Genomic DNA, 24,226 nt, shown 5'->3' on the forward strand with positions numbered 1-24,226 from the left:
GCAGCCGGCGTCGAGATGCGACATGCTGCATTTCGCGACGGCCTCATCACCCAGAATGGACTGACTTGCTTTGCCCAAGGCAAGCGTATGTACACGGAGCAATGCGTTGAAAAACTGGCCGTATCCTTCAACAATCACTTTCCTTTCATTTTCGTTATACAGTCGAATCCCCCTACAACGAACGCCGCTACAGCGAAATTTCTGCCACAACGAAGATTTTCAAGTTCCCCGTCAGCTGCCCATAGAAAGTACAGTGGAATCTTGATGATACCGACCACGGCTAATACGAATTTCCGGATGATACGAATTTTTCTGTGGTACCGGCCGAGCCCCATTACTTTGCAACGTGTTAGAGAATGGTTGTTACGAATCTATTTTCAACCCGCGTCGATTGATACGAATAAACGCCGCCCCACCGACAGCCGCGAAAGAGAATAGTGCGCAGTCACGCGCTTTCTCCCTTTCTCTTTTGGTGCGGAGGCGCGGACGGCGCCGCGAGTTTGAAGCGATGGCGCTTTTGATGCTTTTGTGCTTTTCCCCATGCAGGCGTGGGGAAGCACGGCCGCTGCAGCGAGCGTTCGTGCGGTCTATCGCTTCAATGGAAACTGAGCTGCGTAAGGGCACAGCGCATACAAAGGTCAGAACCGTGTGCAGATCGCTTTCAAGATACGGTGCGCGCAACAACACCGACAGCTGGCACAGGCGCAAAGTACAAGAATGCATTTGTTGGCAGAGTAGAAGCCGCCCCTCTCCCTCCTGCGCTGCCTTCCTGCTTTGCCCCTTTCGCGTGGGAGATTGCGTCGCTGTTACCCTTGCGTCCGGTTGCAAGATACGCATTTGGTGCTGCAGCACAGCGTCGCCCCTCCCATACCCCCACGGCCTTTCACGCGACGGAAGTCGCGTTTGCTCTCTGCTGTACGTTCGTTCTTCGTGAAGGTGCACGTCCTCCGTGCGCTTTCACTCGCACATACGGCGCGCGGCGACGATTTTATCGCCCTTGGATTCATGCTCCACGTCTCATGCTCCTCCTCCGCATCGCCCTCGTTGATCTCCTCTCCCATCAATGGGCGCACCTCGTTGAGAAGCGTGCTCGCTACTACCCTTGTCGGCGAGATTTTCCCGCGGAAGCCGCATTATAACCAATATTTTGTCTCACGCGGCTGCACTGTAAGCAGTATGCGTATACATGGAGTTCTATGGAAGGGTAAACGGGAGTCAGAAAAGACTGCGTTATAGCCAGTTCTGCACTATAAACATTTACATTATAAGCAGTCTATACTGTAAATGCTTTTTACGTGCGTGTGCTTGAGTTCACCTCTGACTGTTTAATTTAGCTAGTTTTAATAGTGTTAATTAGTTAGCTTTAATTGTGTTAATGATACAAATTTCGGCTAATACGAATATTTTTCGTGACTCCGTGAGATTCGTATCATCGAGATTCCACTGTAATACAAAAAAAGTTTCTTCATAAAGAAGGCGTTTTATTCGTTATTTCACTCTCGAAAAGTTTGTTGAGGCAGAAACTGGGACTGAACTGAAATTGTAACTACCGAATAGTCAAATTAGAAGGCCCTTCCAAAGCTGCGATGATCGTATGTCCGCTTAAATGAGGTATCCGCAAACGAAATTAAATTCAAAGTACTAATTTGAGCCACTTCCATCCATAGCCATGTGTGGTCATCACGCGCCTGCGCGAGACTGCACGGGATCACCACAATCGCTGCCGTTTTCTCCGTGGTGCATGTCTGGTTGAAATGGCTATGCCAACGAAGAAGCGTAAATTTTTCTCTCTCGAAGAGGCACATATGATCGCCGAGGCAGAAAGCGTAAGGAAATAATTTCACAGTGTCGCCCAGAAGACGAAGCATCGATTACGATAGCAGATTAGTAGGCAGCTATACAAATTAAGGATAGTAGTTTTATCGGCCTTATAAACTTGTAAACATTAGCTAACTAACTAAATTACCAAGCACGGTGTCACGTGTGCACAGGTAACACATCTCGCTCGATGACCGCGGAAACTCGCTGTCAACATGCTGGAGTGAGGAGGCGCGGCAGCAGCAGCGAGCGAATGGACATCCGTGCCGTCTCTCGCTTCAATGCGAACTAAATGTCGAAAGCAAAGTCCACATGACTCTACCGTCACTAGCTGCACTTTGCCCACATCGCAGATCGCTTTGATAAGGCTCGCACGGGCGCACACTTTGTGCACGTTGCAGATTGCTTTCAAGATACGGCAGCCACTGTTAACATGATGCCAACGTCTCTTCGTCTGGGAAAAATGACAATCCACTAGACACATCGACTCTGGAGACTGCTTATAAAGTGATGGATTACTTTTCACCTCATCAGAAAAGTTATCAGAGCCTACGACAACAAGATTGTGATGGCTCTTTTAACGGACTGTGAGACTCGCGTAATGCCTTTGCTTGCCGTGAAGCGTAAGAAATCCAGGCTGACAGACTTCTGGTAATAAAACTTCCGGTAGGCGTAAGCTTGCCAAGCTTGCTGACTTTGTCATAAATATACAGTGAAATTGTGATAATTCAAACCACTTCATTGTGATGGTGCATGCGCAGCAAAGTGAGTGTTTGGCGATCGGCCGGGCACATGCGTTGGGTTAGGCGTCAGCCGCAGTGTACGAAAATGCTGTAACAGCGGGGCGAAATGCATTCTCTCGTGAAGTTGAGACTTTACTGACCGCCTTCGGTAGGTCTCAACCTTTTCCCCCACGCTATCGCAAAGATTTCCCGGACGATGGTTTCGTTTTCGTTCGCGGCTTTGTCGTTTGGCGTACGTATACACATACAAATTTCGCGTCAACAAAGTTATGCCACAACGAAATTTTCCGCGTGTCCCCTGAATTTCGTTGTAGCGGGACTCGACTGTATTTCCTGTGACTAGCACCAGACAGGTCAACAGAGATGGTGTGTTAGATGCAGCGTTTCTGCACTGTGATAAGGTAGCATGTTTGGCATTGCCGATGCGCCCTGCACTAGTCATGCGAAACTGAAGGTATGCCCAAATGTGACAATTTAAGAATATGGCCCACCTTTTTAGTCCACTTTTGAAACCAAGGGACTTATTTTCGGGCAAATCCGGTATTTCAGACTTCCGATTATTCAAACATTTTGGTGGTTTCCATTGGGTCCAAATTATTGGTCGGAGACCGTAAAGATACAATACCAAGAAGCTCAATGTCGCATGCCTTGCCATTTTTAAAACTTAAGTCGGCTTCAGCTTCCCCCCACGGGAGGATGTCTGCTTCTTAAGCCCACATGGGCCATCTTGAATACAAATGAGGCGAGGAATGCGTGAAAGTGCCGAGATGAGCAAAGGAAGGAGAAGTCATGATGAATCAAACGCGAACGTACCTTGGAGTCGGTCGTGCTGCTCACTAAGCTTTCGCCAAGCCGGTCGAACACTGATCGCTTGCCAGCTGCTTGTGTCCCAGCTGACAAACCTGCGAGTGGTGTGCAAGACAGGGGGTTCAGAATGGCTGCATTCAAATGACATACCGCATTTTTGCACGTACAACCAATGCCTGCTTAAGAGAGACAGGGGTTTGAAAGCTACCATTTTCATTTTCAGACCAAATTTGGCAGGCCTGTTTAGTTTCTTACGATTATAAAAATGCAATTATGTTTTTTTGCAGGTTCATTATTTCATCACATAATTATAAAAACTTCCTTTTTGTTTTTGTTAAAAGTGATCAATAACGACTGCACAAAAGTATACAAATGGTGCATGGATAAATGATGAAACACATAAGGCACACAATGATGGTCATTACTGGGTCATTATTTCTTAGTTTACAGCACACTGAAGTCCAGTTTTCAATACGGCCATGCAGTGGTCACACAAAAGACAAATTTTAGAAATCTGCTCCTGACATTATGTGCTCTAAAGATCTAGCTTCATTACTTCAAAAAGAATTACTCTTCTATTTGCAATAGATCATCATTATCATCGGCCTGTATTAATCTCCACTGCAGGACAAAGGTCTCTCCCTGTGATCTCGAATTACCCCTGTCTTGCGCTAGCCGTTTCCAACTTGCGCCTGCAAATTTCCTAACTTCATCACCCCACCTAGTTTTATGCAGCCCTCGACTGCGCTTCCCTTCTCTTGGTAGCCATTCTGTAACTCTAATGGTCCACCGGTTATCCATCCTACGCATCACATGGCCTGCCCAGCTCCATTTTTTTTCTCTTTGCAATAGGTACTTACTGAGATATTACAGCAACAAATTTGCTGGGTGTGCAAAACTAATATTTTGAGAAAGTGAAGGGAACGAACACGTCATCTCTAATCAAGAACAGTCAGAAATATGTACGCACACACACACAAATCTTTAGTAGGCACCAGAAGCATAGACCAAGATGGCGGCATGCAAGTTCCTGGAACGTGAGCGCTGGGTCATCGAACATGTGCAGGCTTCGTCTGTCCTTCTTTGCAAATACGTACTCATCCTTCGCACAGAAAGGGTTAGTCAACCTGTTGTGCTCCTCGAATGCATGCTTGCCTTGTTGGCTGGCAGCCAGGAGCTGGCGGGTGCGGGCAGTGGTGCCAGTGGGCAGGACAACCTTAAGCGTGGGGCCCTCGGTGTGGGTGACTGGCTGTGGTGCCACTCGCTGAGAGGCCGAAGAACCGATGCCCAACCGCTTGGGGGCCACAGGGGGCGACGCAGTGGGTTCATCGCCCAGACGCCGCTTGGTCAGAGGCCGCACCGTGGCACGCGGCTCTGGCTCTGGACAGATGCGCAACGCGATGGGGACGCAAGGTCATCATTGATGCGCACTTATTGCACAGCCGAGAGTTAGAGTATTAGTGAGTGACGAAGGGTGTGAGAGGACACGAGCATGAATGTGAGCGAGTAATGGTAAATGCGAGTAGTAACAAACACACTTTTTTTACTACAAATCTGAGTGACGGTGATCTTGGGTAGATGTTAGTACGAATGGGAGTGACTGTCGGTGAGTGTGAGCGTGTGCTGGTGTCGCTAAGTATGAACGGTAGGGACTATGAACACAAGTAGGAATGTGAATTAGTGCTGGCAAGTGTGAGTGAGTACATGACCTGCGATAAATTCTGGTGAGTGAGTGTGAGAACATCAACTTATTAGGCTGTATTAACATATACAGCCAATGGCCCCTTTCTCAGGTGTCCGGTTTTTTGCAAATGCCTGATAATTCGGACACCTTCGCAACACTGCCACGTACCCCACAGACCCAATGTGAAGGACGCCTGAAATTTCAAACACTGACACCCTTTGCCATTAGATTTTTCGGACTTTTCGCCATCACCGAAGCTCCGAAACGACATTCATTGAAGCTACCACCATCCACCGTTTTGATTATCTCGCAGCCTCGAGCCAGTGCTCTCGCACGCCGATCCGCTGGCAGCCGTAGTAGCTAGGCCTAGCTGCTTTGACATTCGCGATCAAGATTCCTGCTGCTCGGCGCCGACTCCATTTCATCATCCTCGCCGATGGAGTAGAAGCGCGGAAAGAACGGCAAAGTTTAAAGCACCACATAATGCCGGCTCCCGAAAGTAAGCTTTGTTGCAATACAGCGGTGTTTCGTGGTCAAGCACACAAAATGTATTGCGATGAAGCATGCCAAGAGTGCAAAGTAAAGCCCCTCAATGTAAAAGTAGCGACACGCTTTGAAGAATGCCGCCTCCTCCTCGCACGCCCTGTCCGAGGCCGACGCCGCGTTGGTATTGGCCTAATGGCATCACGTGGGTCGTCGCGCTGCCGGGGTCTCGCTGCATTTGTTTACGATCGCGCTCCATAGCCATTTTCACCTGAGAAGCGTCTACCGACTGGCAACAAGCACACATTGGCACCATCGCTTTTCCGTTTGTGAACGCCTTGAACTAAGTTTTGCGGCAAGTGCGATGTCGTTTCACGGCATTTTCCATCACCATGATCTGTTGTGCCTTTGCATGCCAAAATAGTTTCAGCAAAGGCAAGAAGCTTAATCGTTTTGTACGCCAACAGGCTTAAACTCGCGGGCACGCGAAGCTGCGTGTGAAAACGTTATTACAAAACTTTAACGATTCAGCTCAATCCTTTTGACATTTGAGGCTTGAGCATGAAAACTCATCTTAGGAAAGTAACTCTGCCTTTTGTGGTTACTTACTAGCTTTCTTTAGAGCGAATAGCTTTGTTTGCCTCTTTTGTTCTTGTTTGTCGTTGGCGGCCGCCCAGTGGATTTGCGATACAAAGGCACCGATGAAAAGCGTGCATGCTCTCCCGAAACCGAGTTATGGGGTGCGTTAGTCGCCGAACGATAGCCTCATAGGTCTTTGAGACGTACTTACTAATTCGCGTGAGCTTTGAAGTGTGTGAAGGTTACGATGCGGGGGTGGAGCACTCGCAAAGAAAACATGCGGTCGCCCGCTTGTTCACTGGCTGGTTTAGTCGTTGTTCATTTAGTAGTTTGCTCGTTCGTTTTGACGTTCGCTTGCTTGTTCGTTCAGCTATTAGTTTGTACGACCACCATGTCTCTGAGACGCATTTGCTGCAGGACACTAAGGCTGGTGTGTCCGTGCCCTCTGCCGGCCTTTGAGCATCATAGCTTATATGTGCCGCGAATTCAAGTGGCAAGGACGGAGCGGATTATTTAGGTCACTGAGGGTTTGCTGAAGGCCAGGGTGTTGGCATTCGATCATAAACGTGTTATTTACGACCATTCGCAACAAGATCTTGCGACACACCCTTGACAAATGCAGTGCACGCGATATATTCGGAATCGTCATGGTACGGCGTTAGCGCTTGTTTATATACAGTAAAACCTCGATAATTCGAGCTCGGTTAATTCGAAATTTCGGTTAATTCGAAGAATTTGAGCGGTCCCGTCATTCTCAATGCAAATTCTACCGGATAATTTGAATGGATAATTCGGATAATTCGAAGTTTCCGACTAGTAGCAACGTGCGGCGGTTACGTTAGGGCGCTCCGTACAGTCGCCAACCGATTTTCCGAGCTCGAGGGGACTGAAAAATAGTCCGGAAAACTCGTTCGGCCGAAAAAAAAAAGTTATTAGTGCGGCTTAAAAAAATCTCTAATAATGCCCTGCCTCATACTACGCTTGGAGGGGATCGACCTGCTTGGATTTGCGCAGCAATGACGTCGTCTCCGTGTACAGTCGACACGAACGTCACCGCGTTGGCGATCTCCGTCAACAGAGTTCGCCACGAAGATCCAAGAAACGAGCTTCGCACCGCTTAGCTCTCGCGAAGGTACAGGAAGTAGCGCCGATCACTGAGACATGGGTCTCCGAGACACCTGCTCAGTGTACACGCCACGTTCAAAATAGAAACCGAAACTTGAGAAAAAAACAAACAAAAACTCACTGAATTAACAAGCGTGGTGTCAGCGCGCACGAACGAGCGCGGCCGCGAAGGTTCGTGCGGTCTATCGCTTCAACGGAAACTGAGCGGCGAGAGCACATCGCATACAAAAGGTCAGATCAGTCTGGAGAACGCTTTCAAGATACGGTGCGCGCGAGAAACCGCTCCGGCACTAAGTACGCAGTTAGAAGAGTAGAAGAGCACATACGGCGGGCGCGCGGCGCTGATTTTATCGCCCTTGGACTTTGTATGGAACCTCAGGGCGGCGACGCCGACGGCGAAAATCCGCTTGAAGTGTCCATATAATTGGTGTCGCAATAAAAAAACATCCCACAATAAATGGTTACAACGATAGTGCTGAGCGCATTACTAAGAAAAAAAGAAAAAGAGCAGTACTCTGGAGCGTTTTGCCAGCCAAGGAAGAGCAGGCATGGCCTCCGAGACTGGAGGATTGCGCTAGCTCTCTATTGATAGCGCGCGTTCCAATCTTGGAGGCTACACAGCGAGCCACTGGAATCCAAGCCAAGTAGATTGGGTAGCGCGGCTCGGAAAGAGCGATTTAGTCCGCAAAATCGAACTTTGGGGTCTCAATTCGTCCGAAAAATTGGGTGCGAAAATGCATGAACTCAATGGGAACCCTGACGGTGCATTTTTGAAGTCCGGAATATCCAGCAAGTCCAAATTTTTGGAGTCAAGCACCACCACGCCCGCTTTCGCGGCAGTTATCGATTCCGTGAACATCGTCCGCAACTTTGTTGAGTGCAGTGCGGGTGATATTTGTATGCTACGTTTTTTGAGCCAGCTGGAGAGCATGGCACTAGGGGCGGCGAACCAGCGCGTCAAGTAATCCCGCATCGGTAATTACATTGAGTAATTTTTCTCGGACATGGAAAATAAAGGTGATTTCTTTTTGCTGCAAGTTCTTGCTTGTTTTCTTTTTTTATTATTCATTTCGGTTAATTCGAAAATCCGCTTAATTCGAAGAATTTTCGCGGTCCGGCGACCTTCGAATTATCGAGGTTTTACTGTACTCATAAAAATAGTTATCAAAACAGGAAAAAGAATATGCCGTCATTGAATTTGTAAATATTGTCACGTAGTAGTTGCGGTGAAGAAAACAGTCGCAAAACTGTGAATGACGAAACTGACTTGTTATTGGGCAAACCTGTGCCCACAAAAGCAAGTTGCACTCGAAGCACAAAGATAGCGGCGAACACAGTCGGCGATTGTCAAAATCTGATCAGCGGTGAAACACGTCGGCTTTTATACATGAGTCATCGAAGGTTCCAGAGTAATCCCTGGTGCCCGCGTGTCTTCCATAAAGTACTAGACAGTTTGCGTCGCTCATACAATCAGATTACATAAGCGTCGGTGACAACAGACAACGGATAGAAGCATCGTTAACGCTAGAGAAACTTCCGATACATGCAGGCGTGTCCTGCGCCGAGCGATAACGTTTAACATCTGTTAACCGGTGAAAAGCGGTCACCGGTGAAAGATAAACAAGTGCACGTGTCAATATATATTATATATATATAACCCTCCGTATAGAAATCCTATGCTATACACGAAGTTACTCGGAGCAAGAACACCAACGCAAATTAAAGTGCACTGTATTGCTATGCGTGCATTGACTCTGCGAAAGGTCTGCTGCGCTCAAGCGGTGTAGGCGGTGCCACGGTCGAGGAAGGAGCGCGAAAGAGAGGAGAAACAAGGAGGAGTGAAGGCAGAGGAGGAGAGTCACTACTTTATGAAGTTTAAGGGGCTTTAATGCAAAGGGGCCACTGCCACAAGACATAAAATGTGTTCTTTAATAATGCACGCACACACCCACCGTCTTCTGTTACAGTACGAGCACCGACACTCCTAAAATTGTACTCGCGGGTCTTCAATGCTATTTCGGAAGTATCTTTGGCGATTGAGTCCTTGAGGGAAGTTAAAGGGTTTTCGGATTGCTTGATTTTTCGGTCATTTTCGCAAGTTGCTGAAGATGCTGGGCTTAATTGCTCGCATCGCCAGACTTTACCAGACCAGCTTGTTATCCTGCACTATACTGTGCTCTAGTGCGCTCTAAGCCAGAGTACTGCTCTGCTGCCTGGAACTGGCTGCCTCACCACCGCTCTGCCTGAATAGAACGCATTCAAAGGAAGTTTATCAGGATACAGTAAAACCTCATATGCATACGTGTAGATTCTTTTATGTGTTTTTTATTTGTGCTTATTGTGCTTTTTTGCTGCTAGATACACTATTCAATTTGTACTCTAGTGCACCACACTAAGGGCGCCAAGTTGCTTCTGGTCACACATTAAATAAATAAATAAAATGAACAAATAAAATACGCAAGCGTGTAAGTGAGTAAACAAATAAAGTCCCTAGGAACTCCCAGAGAGTTTATTTGGAAGTTGACTGTATTGAGTTAGGTATATTACTGGTGATCTATCAGAAATGTGGTTCCAAGCTCACCAGGTGCTACGTAGCTGCTTGGAAAGTTGACCCTGCTCACTGGTGCTGTCTCGACAGGTGGTTCTGGCCTAGGCGATGCCTTGATGGGCGAGTATCGACGTGGGATGCCGACAGCTGTTAAGAGAGAACATGATCAGAGGAAGAACTTCGGAGCCAAGTGGCATTACTGTGCAAGTAGCAGCTCTAGAGTAGAGCATTAAAATCGCCTTTTTAGTCTATGAGGGAAGTAGTTGCTCACATGTGTTCTACAGAACCTGCACAGCTACCGACAAAATAAGCACACCCAGTTTACAGCATCACAAATATACTGCTGTGGCTTCATGGCAATGCACGTTGCTCCTGATAGTGAAGTTTGAGTAACTGAGAAGATGACCCTGAGCAGAGGAGACTATGTTCTGCGTAGTAATTTATGGCAATTACAGTAGAACCTTGGTGATGTGAATCTCGTGAGGTCGCGTGAGATATTCGTATCATCAAAACAAACACGAAATTAAGAAAAAAGGAATTTATTAGCAGAAAAGTTCCTAATAGTGGAACCCCATTGATACGTTCCTTGCTGCTGCGTTTTCCCGGCTGCTGCGTCGAGTTTTCATGGTCCCGACCTAAATCCTGCATTTACTTCTATGTATTAAGTTCCCTTTGATACATCACCAATCTGTAATTTTCCTGCATCTTACGTTGCGTTTGAATGTGGTGGTCACGTAAATTTAGCGGTGCAGTCAGCTTGTACGTTGCAACAAACGACCAGCATGTTGCAGATTCGGCGCGGCAGCGCCGGCACCGTATCACATGGCCGTATCTTGAAAGCGATCTGCGACGTGCGCAAAGTGCGCGCCCGCGCGGGCCTCATCTTCAAAACAATCTGCGATGTTTACAAAGTGCGCCTAGTGCCGGATACCTTAGTATGCACTGTGCTTTCGACGTTTAGTTCGCGTTGAAGCGAGAAGACAGCCGCTGCTGCCGCGCTTCCTTACTCAGCGAACTCCCGTGGTCATCGAGCGAGATGGGTTTGTGTTTACCTGTGCGCGCGTGACACCGTGGGTGTTAATTTAGTTAGTAAGTGAATGTTTACCGATAAAACTACTATCCTTACTTCGTACAGTTGTCTACTAATTTGCTATCGCAATCGTTGCCTTGCCTTTCACACGAAACTGCGACTTTTTTTTTTACACAGTTCCTTGAAAAGCGTATGAATGGGGTTCTACTAACCATGTGTGTTTTCTTCTTGCTCAAATCCTCAATGATCGCCTTCTGGAAGGTGTAAAAGTGAGTGTGCGTGATCTTACTAATGTTTTCGCATGTTATTAGTATGATGTCGGGACTGATCATGAGATACAGTGTAGACCGCTTATAACATAAGTCGCTGGAGTCGCGAATATCTGCACTATAAGCGGTACCGCACTATAACCAAAACAACGATTTTCAAGCCCTGCATGTATACAAAACATATAGACCAAGCATGTAGATACGCTTTGTACTATCGCGATGTAGCCGGTGCTCTTCAAGTTCGACAGCTTTGCAGCGAGTCAAAACGCAACAACTGTTTGCCGCAACCGCTGCGGAAAAAAACGTGACCGCTATTGACGCGATTATGAACGGCGACTTTGCGGTGCTGAAGGCACACGCCCGACGCACGCACCGAGTCTGCACGAATTAACTACCATTGGCTGCAACAACAACAGTCGTAACCGCGGTCGCTATCTATGCGATCATTAATTGCAACTACGCAGTTTTTTAGGCACGCGGCGGACGCGTGTACCGAGCAAAAACGAAACTACTGTTCGCCGCAACTGCTGCGGAGAAAACCGTGGCCGCCATCGACGCGATCGTGGATGACTACGCAGTTACGAAAGCCCGCAGCCAACGCGGTGTTATGCACAGTGGTAAACGCAAGAATCCAGGCTTTGAAGACACAAATAGGCTCGAAGTGTTTCGGCGTTGCTGTCATTCACGTGCGAGTTCAACTGATAGCTGTGGCGATGCGGACTCCGCTGCTTCGTTTCGGTTGGATGCTAGCGCCGTTCTTTTTCTTTTGCGTCACACATTTGCGGCGCTCCTCGCTCACCGAGCTCCGAAAATACTCCGAACTAACCTATGTGCGGCCAAATAAGTCCGAATTATTGATAGTTTGATTGCATTGAATAACATATGCATACGCCGGCCGGGAGCACGCACCTCGTTGAGAAGCGTGCTCGCTGCTGCCCTTGTCGGCGAGATTTTCCCGCGGAAGCAGCATTATAACCGGTATTTCGTCTCACGCGGCTGCACTGTAAGCGGTATGCGAATGCATGGAGTGCTATGGGAAAATTAACGGGAGTCTGAAAAGACCGTACTATATCCGGTCCTGCACTATAAGCGGTTACGTTATAAGTGGTCTATGCTGTATATGCAGGCTATGTGTCCTTTGTTTAAATATAGGTACACGTAGAGTGCAGGGAGCGTTTTGGCCGTCGTGGCTGCCGCCGTGGTCGTCGTTGCTGCAGCGACCCTCGTCTTCTTTCTCGCTGGTCAAAGCATCAGCTAGGCTGTGATATGGTCCGGTCCGCTCGACGTGGGGACCAATGAGAGATTGCGCAGCCGTGTGACGTAGCCGGTCACTTGGCGACTATTCATCCCGCCCCCCGATGTGCCGGCTTGTCTGTGCCGGTCGCTCCGCTGGCTCGGCCGCCGCCGCCGCTGTTGCTTTCGTGTTCGTAACAGCGGAAGTTTTTTGTATTAAGAGCGATGTATTTTGGCCAGGGAATGTTACGAAATCGTATCGCACTGAAATTCGTGCCAGCCGAGATCGTATCACCGGGGTTTTACTGCATATGCACATATTGTTCTTCCTGTTATTAGGACACAACAAATATAGTAATAATAAACACGCATACCAATTAAGAACAGCAGCATCAACAAATAAAATCGTGGAGTCCATACCTAGCTGGGCTCCTGACGATGGTGTGCCACGCATCAGCTTCTCTTGTGCCTCCTGCAATGCAAATTCGTCGACTGAGTGGTTAACATTTTTAAAGCTAAAGGCTATAGTTTATAGGTGCCATAATGCAGGGCCCCGGACTAATTTAGGCCATGTGCAATGTCTTTAAAGTGTGCTAAAATTTAACAACAAAGTTGTGTTAGCATTCGTGTTCCATTAGAACAAGAATGCCATGACAGGGAACCAAGCCTGTGATATCACACTACCTAGAAGGATGGTGCAAACCAGACATGGCACCAACTGCTTCGCTCAACTACACAGTGCCTAGAACTGATCTCGAGTCCATAACTTCTATTTATCAAACAATTAACCAGCCTCAGGCAGGTATTGCAGTAACATAAGCAGTCATTGGGACATGGTGAAAGAATTCTTGATGGCACAACCCTTATTTTTAACCCAGTTTTTTTTTTTTAACTTTATGTGTCCACACTTACATAGAAAATGTGTGCTGTTGATAAAAGGTACTCATGCATTTTTTTTGTGAACATTTAACAGACGAATCCAGCTACATTACACTTTGTCCCATAGTGCAACACGCAGCGCAACTATGGATAATGGTCACCCCACAAGACAAAACCATAAAAACATTAAAGACAGAAAGAGAAAAACTTTAATGGTATAAAATTGCATCGGCACGCTCCCTGCTGGGAGGCCTCGGTCGTGGGCGGAGCACTGAGTCCAGGACCACATGATAACATGAAAACATGTTTCTAGGGAGACAAGTCACAAATGATAAAAGAAAGACTGAAAAACTTGGCATGAACCAGACTGCAGCACAATGTTCCAAAGTGACCCGTTTCAGTGTCCTCAAAAAGCAAACTTCAGAGTTGAAGAAACAGTTGCTCTAGAACAGTGATTGAACCTGAGGGTACTGGATTTCTAAGGCAGTCACTATGCAATCCTAAATAAGAATACATATATTTCCACAGAACTCCCAGGCCCCGTCTTTACTTGCGCAGTCCTAAGCCTCATCAATGTCATCGCCATTGCTTCCAATGATGATGCAGAAATCAGTGTCATTCCCTGGCTCACCAAAGCTGGCTGACCAAAGTGTGTGATGTCCCGTCCTCTGCCATCGGGTGTTGTAATCAGGAAATGCGCACTCACGTGCAGCATGCAATTGCTAGCTAATGCCACCTTCGTAGTCTGGCAATAATTCTGACGTGTGGGCCCCTTGGCTTGCGCCCTGCCCCCAATCAGAGATATAAAAGCGTTCGCCGGAATAAAGGATCGTTCTTTCTCGCCCGCAGTATCTTGCCTACACTTGCTTCTGTGTCGGCCCACTCCAGATGCCTAGCAGTTAGGCCAACCCCAGCTGGCTGTACGCTGACACAACAAAGTGCAATTCAAGAACAGCTTGCAAGTTGTGTATCCAGAATAGTCATGCAAAGGCACGATTGGCCCCTCACACCATGGTAGACAAAGAGGTAAAAATGAAACTAGCACTTGGCATCTTAGAATTGTACATTTGGCAAAGCTAATTGCATAGGGCTATAATGTAGTCCTTAAAGCACTTGTTGATTGCTAAGTTCAGGGACATTGTCACTTCATGATGGCCAGGTTGCATCCAGCATTAGCCACTGTCTTTTGAGGGCAAGTATATTTTGAGGGCAAGTGTATTTTGACTTCAGGGTTGCTTTGCTGGTGAAAATCCTCTCCTTCTATTGCGCCAGTGCCGCATGCAAGTTTCGGATTCTCCCGACGCCCGCGATGAGGCCCTATTTCCGTCCGTCCCAGCACACATGATCAATTTCCTTTTAAATGCGGCATCATGATGAACTCGGCACTTCATGCTGACAGAGCAGACGCAGCAAATGGGAAGACAGACGGTAGACTAATGCGTAAACACGTACAGCAGCACATGGAGGAAGCTACGGCAGCTAGGCTAGAGTGTAGCTACGCTCGAAGCGCGTGCGAGGCGGCCATTTTGAAATGCCGACGGCTATATGGTAACGCAGATTTAGGGTTGTACTCAATTCTAACGCACAAACTTCCCTCTAAAACGTTTCCTTCCATTATGTCCGTATGTCTGCCAGCTGGCCAACACTCGTCACTACCACATGACAATGTCTCCTCCAGGGCAAACACCCATGCCTACCTTGCTGTGGACGTACTTGGCATGCTTCAGGATGGCGATGACATCCCCCATGGTGTGGATCCCCATGTCAAAGAGGTACTCCTTGGTGAGGTCCATGAGCATGCCCCACTGGATGCGGTTGTCACCAAACACCACTGCGTACTGCACCGACACATCCTGCGGCAGTCCGGCAGCACGGAAGAACTGCACCCACTGCGAGGTGCCTGCAGGAGAAGAGCACGACATGAATTTAGACCTGGGCCCAGTTTAACGTCATATTTTTGCTTATACATTTTGGAGTAGCCCTATCAGGCCTCATTCACACAAATTTCATCCACCCTGTTTCGTCACAATTACAACACCAGTTTTTGGCAGAAAAGAGTGTTTCCTTGCAGATTTGTCTTCAAAAATGGGACACCTGCTCCTTTGGGAGCATCGACCAACGTCGCCGGTGTCTCATATATTGAGGAGAAACTGACGAGGAAACACTATTCCCAATGAAAACCGACGCCGTGACCGCGACGGATGATGGCTGTGTGAATTGGGCTTTACTTGTGGATGCTATTTCTTAAGGTGTGATTTAAGCAAACAGTGTCTACCTTGCACATTTCACCTGCACTGGCTCGTCTGTAAATTTGTGATACAATGTTTTTCACAGTAAAAATGATGTCTCAATGGCCAATGAGACCGGTACGAAGTGTATGGCTCCAGGATCAAACCAGGGTCTATTAATGGTTTGGAAAACGAACCGTTACAAGATCGCGCTACTTCGAGTTTGATAGGGACCGAAGCTTGGCGCCAAAAGCTGCTGACGCGTCGAGAAAAGAGCGTGGCCGTTCTTTCCGAGTGCCCGTATTTGACAAAGTTTCGTAAAGATTGATGCAATCCTTGCCACGTCGGCAGAAGCCTTGCGACAGTCCCGTTCATTTCATGGGCTTTCATTTTCAATAAAAAAGAAAGGTCTGCAAAAATCCTAGGTTGCCTTAAATGCTGTTATTGGTCATTTCTCAATGTCCTTCACAACTTTTTCATTGACATCTCATCGATTAGGTAAATTTATAAAGTTAGCTAATTAAACATTTGTGCACGATGAACAAGAAATACTCAGTGACTACCATGAACAACACCCATCAAAATGCAGTGAACACTGTTCACATAGTGCCTGCAGTTAATTCTTAGTTCTTGACGACAGTCAGTTAAGACAGCAGAATACCAAAGAATAAATGTGAAGTTACTTCCACTGGCTATTGCATGTTTGCCAGTATTTCACACTGCTTACAGAGAAAAAAACTAAAATATATTTGAAAACGATAAAGGGATAAAAACGTTAACTGGCTTCCCGATCTGCGTCGTCGATCAATATTTTCAATAAGCTTGATTATTCAGGCTTATTTGCGGTTCCGCCACAGGCACCATAAAGCCAATGTAAAACGGCAACCAATATTTTGTACGCCGAACGATGGTTTACTAAAATTTTCGCACTCGATCTACGCAAGCCGCGTCGTGAACATCATTTGCATTGAACACAATTTCTGTCGTCTGCATTTTCGCAGAACTTTTAATTGCGACCACTGTTTGGCCATCAATGTTTACTAAATACAAAACTTTACATCCTTGGCTTGCACAAAATCGGGCTTTGCAGCCCGATTTTGTGCAGTGGTGTTGTGCAGAAATTAGCACAGCCAGAGCCAAAATTTGAGTCACGATTACGGTTGCTATTGGATATTTGTGGGTGAGAAGCTTAATGAAAGCAAGCAGGTCGTTTGTCGGCATGCCGCACTATCATCCCCGTAACCGGTGCACGTGCGAAATAGATTTATATTGTCGCATGCATGGTGTTCGCCCATTAATCGATGCAGATGTACCAATAGGGCCCAAAGGCGAGTGCTAAAATGTATAACGAAACTGATGAGCTACACACTGAGCTGTACGACTTATTCATTCACCTAAGAGTTAAGAGTGCGACTTTCCTTCCCAACTGCCCTATGAAATGAGCATCTTTCGTTGGTTCACATAGTATGCAAATGTGTAATACTTATACAAGTGGGTGAATATTTCACTTAAGGTGTTCAAAACAAGATTTCGTGCTTACCACTGATCTGTTGCTCAAATTTTGCAGAAAGATTGCACTTAGGCGTCAACGTTGTTCAGTGTAACATTTGGAACAGTTTATTGCCTGCTCTTTAAGAAAAAGGTGCAAAGTTGCATGGGGAAGCAAGCTGCTGCTGCGACGGTGCAAGCATAAACTTGTATCACCGCTTGCTGGCAGCTGCAAAAAGCCGCGTTTAAAGGACGGTTGCCGCGTCTTCCATACGAGCAGGCACCATGCGGCAACCCTCCCTGACCGGCTGCTTTCTGCAAGTGCCGGCAAGCGGCGATACAAGTTTACGCTTGCAATGTCGCGGTAGCAGCTTGTATCCCATAAACAAAGGCAACTTCGTAATTTTTTCATTAAACCAGACAAATAACTAGCCAAGTGTTACACTGGCTAGTTAATTGCTACACGTGTTACACGATGTACTACACGTGTTACATGTGCTACACGTGTTACACGATGTAGAACTCCAAAATGCGATCTTTCTGTGAAGTCTCACTTGAATGTTTTGGCCAAGACAATATAACAATAAGTGCCTACATCTTGGGATGCTCACATCTGAAGCACAGCTACGTTTTTGCTGACTCCATAGCTCTCCCATTATACAACCCCAACCCCCCATTTAGTTTGCAGAGGAGCATTTGGCAATATCATGAAGCCCATGATTTTTACTGAATGGTTTGGCCTTTAGTTTATAGTTTAAAAATGTGTACAAGCACATTATCCTGACAGCTGACTCATAAGCAGGAGTTGCTGGTGCAAACTGTGCCAATTCTTCCACAGGACAGCTTGGTCAACTTTCGGCCCTCTAGACCTCTCCACTGTGTCAGCGCATGGTGTTTAACAAAATTATTTCAAAATTGCTGTTCACAATTTGCCACTATGTTTGCACCATTTGCACCATTTCATGCACCGTTGTATAGTTATCACACTATTATTCACTTTCACGAGCGACATGCAGCCAAACGCTGTCCAATGAGCAAATGTGCTAACGTAACCACTCCATCATGAGGTATGATAGACTGTGAAGAAATGGGTCAACTTCACACTTTATTCCAAAGCACTGCAGCAAGCACTGAAAACAGGTCAAGGTTGTGGGGACGATGATGCTTTATGCATTTTTAGTGAGTCATTATTTATTACAGAATTGTTCAATATCTGAGCAGTCAATGATTCTGCATTTCTTCATCAAAGTGAATTGAATCCCCGGCTCAAAGCACCTGTGGAATTATTGGCTGCAGGCAATACGGAAAAAGTACTCTTTCACCATTGCTGACGGAACGTGGCATGTCAAGTTCCCTCCAACACGGCAGTGCCTTTAGTTAAGCGGTCGTCTGCGGTGATATACCCAACTCGGAAGTGAACTGAAGCCATATTATGGTAAGTAGAGTACTCAAATTACCCGAAGCTGAATGTCCGTGCTTTTTTTTTTCCTCGACACAAGTGGACAGAAGTGATAAAAACAAGTCGCATACATGAATGTGTACGCTGAGGCTCCAGGGGATATGAGAAGTCTTGCGAATACAATTCCTGCTTTTTAGATTGGGGCAGCGGCATGCAGCGGCCTCGTACAGCTGCTGCAGTCCAGTCATGAACAAGGCAGTGCTCTTCCCAAGGTGGCAAAAGCTGACCATGTGGCTGACTGAAGCGTTGAGGCATGTATAAAAAACTTGCAAAGCACCCAGACCTTGACTTGTAAAGCTAGAACCATGAATTCATTTCATGCACCGTTTGCCCTGCAACAGGAAGAGCTTATAAATACATTCTAAGCACATACTAAACACATTTTGAAAAGCTTTTGAAGTTGTGTGTCCATTACTTGCACCATAAAAAGACTGGACAGATGATCGGATGAGGATGCTGTAGGAGACTTTTGTGGCGGGGCCCTTGGATAGGAGAGATTTGGATTATAGCAAAAAGTGGAACAGGATCAGAACTTTTGCTGGTAGTTTTCACTTGCTATTTAGTATCTTTTTTAAACAGTTAAAGGGGCCCTGAACCACTTTTTATCGAAGTGGATAAGTACATTTGAAGCGAAAATAGGCCATTTCAGAATCACTTTGCCGCAAAAAGTACTTCAATGCGTTCAGCAGAAGCGGAGTTATTGTATTGGCAATCAAACACGGCCTCCGCTGGGCTCCCCTTCCTCCTTCAATGCCTTGCACTGCGAAGGCTACGGCGGAGTGGGGCGGGGCCACAACGCCCCGCCTCGGAAACGTCACCGTGGCGGGCAGTTCAAACTTCATTTTGGACTTCTGATTTTGGTGCCCACGAAGCGCTAAACGTAAGCCAACGCAGTTGTCCTCAGCGAGTCGCAGTGCGCTTAGCCACTGGACTTGTGGCAGCACCTCGCGGCGGCCGCGGTGTAGCCGACCGCAGCGACCAATAGCAGCCGTTTATTGGAGTGTGCTTTATTATGAAATAAAGCACACAGAAAAGAGCGAGGATCACGGGGTCTTTTGAAACGAGAGCGTTTGAAAGAAAGGCGACTTCGCGTTCCGCTTGCGAGCTCCACGGACCGCGTACGACAGCAGAACTTGGCTGCGATGTTCACAACAGCGTATGCTACCCGCGGACTATGTTATTTCACCAAGCCCGAAGGATGGTTCAGGGCCCCTTTAAAGCCGTGCAATCAACACTGTCACCTCGCTTCCTGTAATGTGACCTCGCAACATTCACCAAACCTTCAACATTCCCTCACCAACATCACCAAGTAAGACTACTTCTTTACAAATGTGGCTTTGCACATGGGCTCAACCTTTCGCACGATCTGCTTACCCATGCTTTATGAATTTGTGAGACTGTTTGAACACTCCAGTCATACAACAAGCAGTCTACAGGGCTTGAGCAGCATTACGAAGGTCTGAATAGTCCACATCTAGTTACCACAAAGTGCGTCTGCACAATATAGAAACGTATAAGAGTGTTTTCAGTAGAAGCTGCAATGTCAAAGCACTTATGCTTAGACCAGGCGTTGAACCAAACACGGATCGAAAAGCGGACCCGGACCGCAATTTTTGCCGTAACTGAACACCTTAACCGATATTTCTGGAACATGCCCCAACCCGAACAAAACCTGAACAGTAAAAAATAACGGTAACCGGTTAGGCATGAAACTGGTTCGAGCATATAAGGGTGACACTGGGTGTTTCAGTTTGCACCACTGTTTGAACTACTATTGACCCTTTTTCCGGCGCTCCTGTGGGCGCTGATATGTTTGATCACGTGGTGACGCGTCCATTGCTTGCCTAAGCTGCCTCCGTGTTTACAATGCAAGGGCGTGACGCTAGTGTGGCGCCACAAACCTCCGTTTCGACACATATCATAGATGGTGACTGTGTGGATGACACGAAGCTTTGGCCACAGCTTTCGAGGACATGCAAGTGCTTTGAGAGTTCATTATGCCTTGTCCAAAGGGCGCAAGCAGCGTATACGGTGCTTGTACTAAAAGCGTGGCTAGAAATGTATTTCAAGCTGTTCAAACTTTCCACTTAAGAATTAAATCAGGATCAGTGTGCTTTTCGTTACTTTATTTGGCAAACATTTTGAAGCAGTAGCTTGTCATGTTTGACTCAGTAAAGTTCCTCGGTGCGGCCCTCATCTGATTGTTTATTTTCAGCCTAATCGCTCACGGGTGTGCTCTCCTGTGATAGATTTGTTCTTGCTGCGCACAAAGCTTGAAATGTAAATGTTCTGTACTTTGTGGTAGCTTAAATTGTAGCAAAGACGTATTATCGCTAGTCCTTCGCTTACTCTGTGAACCGTCAAGAAGTGTTCAGCTTCTAACATTCGTGTCATGTCCGTGTAGTCACCGTCACTCATGCTTCGGCACATTGATTCAAGTGTGTGCCCATTCACTTATTATTGATACGTTGGCGATAGGGTGGGCATAAGTTTGTGTGCGAGTAGGGGTGGACGTGTTTAGGTAACGTGCGAAAAACTTACTATTCTAGTAAGTGCACTACTTTCTTTTGTAACGAGCGGTACTCACTCTTAAGTGCCGACATTCCGGAGTTGAAGTCCTTTCTTTGGAGGTTAGCTATACAGCGCTGGCGGATGAATTATTTTTTTTTTTTATCCTCGAGGAAAGCCGTGCATCGTGAAGGGCCGGCAACACAGGCAGGTCCTTATGTAGCAGCGGCGACACAGGTTGATTCCATTCCTTAATATGCGAATCACTATTTTTGCAGCTAACTACCGCACACGTCTTCCCTTTATCGCTGCACATTTCGCACCATAAATTGCGCACCGTGCATTAGTGAACACCCACTTGCATTTCTGACAGCTGAGTGCACAGTAGCAGGTTGGAAGAAGCAGTAATGGTTTCGTATTTGTGTGCATTCGCTGAGGCAACGTACGGCGCGCTGCCGAAAGCGCCATTTCGTTCCTTTAGAGCAAACTGCTCTACGAAAAGGGTCAATACTTCTTCAATCGGCACACTCTACTAGTAGAATGTTACGACTCACTAGTTCCGTTTTGTGAGAATGGCGATAGGTGAGGGGTATGTGCTGGTAACTAAGGCAACCTCGGCAAAGGCACTTTGACTTTTGAAGTCGGTCATGCTAGTTGTGTTCCGCAGCCGAAAAGTTCTTTCAGGGGCTCTGTGGAATCAACATTTTTGGTGACGCCCCCAATTCGGCAGTTAGGTCAACTTGTTAATACATTAGTTAAATTAGATAAACACAGAGAGCGGGAAAGACTATGTCCTCGAGAAGGGATATCAATGAGTTCCACTGCATGACTTATTGTAACCATAACACGGCGGTCGCTAATGAATGCCGTCACCTACGCAGTGAGCGGTAATCGTGGCTGTAAACGGTACGCGAAACGGCAGCTTTTGTTATGTCCCATTGGTCAAAACATGTTTGGTGCTTAGCTAAGAGCACAATGCGAGTGCTTTTGAGTTTTGATTTCTTTCTCTGCCCTTAGACAGTGCAGGACTACATGAAACATGCAGAGGCGCAAGAAAAAGAAAGACGGAGATATGGTTCAGCCCAAACCATCCTTGTTCATCGTTCAGAAACATCAATGTCCTCACCTGCTTCTAAAAAAAGCAGCAAACTGAGGGAAATGCCAAATGCTGGCCTCATTGCTACAAAGTCGAAGTTTGAAGGTGTAATTTATGTAATACAATGTGATTTCACACTGTCTTCGACACCACCTATCACATGCCACAGTTTGCTCACCAACAGCCCTGTAGCAAAAACTAGAAGCAAACAAAATTTACCTGACTCTACTGTTGTCAAAGTAACGAGTGTGGAAGCTACACAGACATTAAGCTGATGCAGGGATTCTCACTAATTACCTTTGTCTTTATTATGTACATGATAATTGCCACATATCTGTGTATTTCATTTGTAAATTTCTGTCTCCTCTTGATGAAATTTGCGCATGCACTATGTTAGTATTATACACCATATCAACATGGGGCAAGATAAGATTGATTGCGCCGAACCAGTTCAGCGTTGCGAACTGCTTCACAAACAATGCATTATGAAATTTTAATTCTCTGAACCAGAACTGAACTGGAATGAAATCAGAGCATGTTGAACCCGAACCGAACTGGTATTCTTTTTGGCTCGGCACCCTGCTTTAGATAGGTGGAGTTCAGCTCCTTCGCACGGTTTATTGATTGTTTGGTTGGTTTGATTGGCTCTGCCATTGCATTACTCTAATGATGCAAATACTACGAGAGAAAAAAAAAAGCTTTTTGCTTTTCTGAAGCATGTGTTGTGTAAAGCTATGTTGCAGTGGTGAAACAACGTTCAAAGATGCATGTCCTCGTTTCATGCAATTAAAAGGCAGAAGCACGTTACGGACATAGCCAACTTTATCAGTATCACCATATCTATTTGGTGCAAAGATTATTAAATAATGGTTATTATGCACAAGCTGCTGGCTTCTTTTGGAGTTACTTGGCTCACGCTTGACACTTTTGCACAACTCAAAACAAGGTCAGGCATGCCTTCAGGTTTTCGTATGCTTTATAAGCATGGACATTGAGGGGCACCACTGAAGAGCGCGTGCCCATTCACTTTTCTATGAGCACCTCATTCGGCACTGTGATATATGTGAGTGCAACCGCAATCTGCCATGCAAATGACAGCACACAAAAACCTAAAATACGGAACGGAAAGACGCATGGCTTACTCCTCAAGAGGCACAGGCCTGGTGCGCTAGCCCTGTGCGAATTACACTAGAAATCGCCACAAAAACTCGAAAAGCGTATCATGTCGACAATGACATGAGCGCGACAGCATCGCGTTAGCTTTCAGTGTCGTTTACCATGAATGTTACTAAGCTACTTAAAGAAAGCTAACGCACTCAGTGCTTTGTCGTTGAGGCACATCTCGCACTTTCAAACGCCGCTGTTTCGGCTCCTAAGCGTTCCCCAATCACTGCACCGAGAGGTGCTGTCGGCTGAGCCGTGTCGTATTACATACGCTAAAAGGCAGCCGTCAACAAGACTGTTTGCACAGCACACAGGGGTAGAAATAATTTTACCCACCGCTGTCAGATCTGCAGGACGAGTTCCGCATTGCTCACCTATCAGAAACTTCGTGCATTTTCAAACAGTTTCGAACGGCGTTCAGGCGGCACGTAGCGCTGCTCACAGAGCTACGCTCGCAACCGGAAAACTTGCCGCTAGCTTTGTACCGACAGCAGGTGAAAAAAAAAAAAAAAAAAGGCAAACAAACAATTGTTATCATAAACGGTCCGACTTCACGGAGCGTCTTCACCGGCAGAGCCCATCAAAATAACGGCGGAAGCCTATTCTTAGAACTCGGCGAGCCTCAAATGTGAGGTGGGATACGTACTCATTTCTGTTTTGGAGGACATGCTTTGGTTTCAGTTGCTCGTGGAGCGCCTTGGTCCGCTCCAACCAGAGACTCGGAGAGCTTGTACCGCTCGCAGAAGCGTGCGGCTAATTTAATATATTTAACAAACGGGCGCACTTCTGAATCTTCGAATCCAATATCATACCCACCACGCCAGACCACTGTGTGAATTTTTATTTGTTAATCTTTAATAATGGCTGCCACACCATTGTTAGTGGGCGAAAAGTCGACTCTGACCAGAAGTAGACAAAACTGGGGCATGGCGAGGACTTCGCCCAAGTCCACACTTAATACACTAGCGCCGTCTGGAATTAAAGCGCGGATCTTAAAGGCTATGCTTTTGCTGGTTGAATGCGGCGAAAGCAATTTTGTGAGCCGAGAACACGTCAGAGACGTTAGGTTTGATTCACCTGCACCA

General features: G+C 46.6%; 1 protein-coding gene across 1 annotated transcript in view; it reads right to left on the reverse strand.

Moving 5' to 3' along the window:
* Window positions 1-24,007, reverse strand: part of LOC119458269 (uncharacterized protein C19orf47) — a 48,113-nt gene extending 24,106 nt beyond the window's left edge. The window contains exons 1-6 of the mRNA XM_037720103.2: window positions 23,788-24,007; window positions 14,896-15,098; window positions 12,740-12,791; window positions 9,821-9,934; window positions 4,524-4,748; window positions 3,375-3,463 (exon numbers count right to left, since the gene is read on the reverse strand). Coding sequence (XP_037576031.1) covers window positions 3,375-3,463; window positions 4,524-4,748; window positions 9,821-9,934; window positions 12,740-12,791; window positions 14,896-15,098; window positions 23,788-23,809 — 705 coding nt within the window. The 5' untranslated portion in view covers window positions 23,810-24,007. The remainder of the gene's footprint in view (window positions 1-3,374; window positions 3,464-4,523; window positions 4,749-9,820; window positions 9,935-12,739; window positions 12,792-14,895; window positions 15,099-23,787) is intronic.
* Window positions 24,008-24,226: the final 219 nt, after the last annotated feature.

Source organism: Dermacentor silvarum, chromosome 7, assembly GCF_013339745.2.
Source record: "Dermacentor silvarum isolate Dsil-2018 chromosome 7, BIME_Dsil_1.4, whole genome shotgun sequence".
Classification (NCBI taxonomy): domain Eukaryota; kingdom Metazoa; phylum Arthropoda; class Arachnida; order Ixodida; family Ixodidae; genus Dermacentor; species Dermacentor silvarum.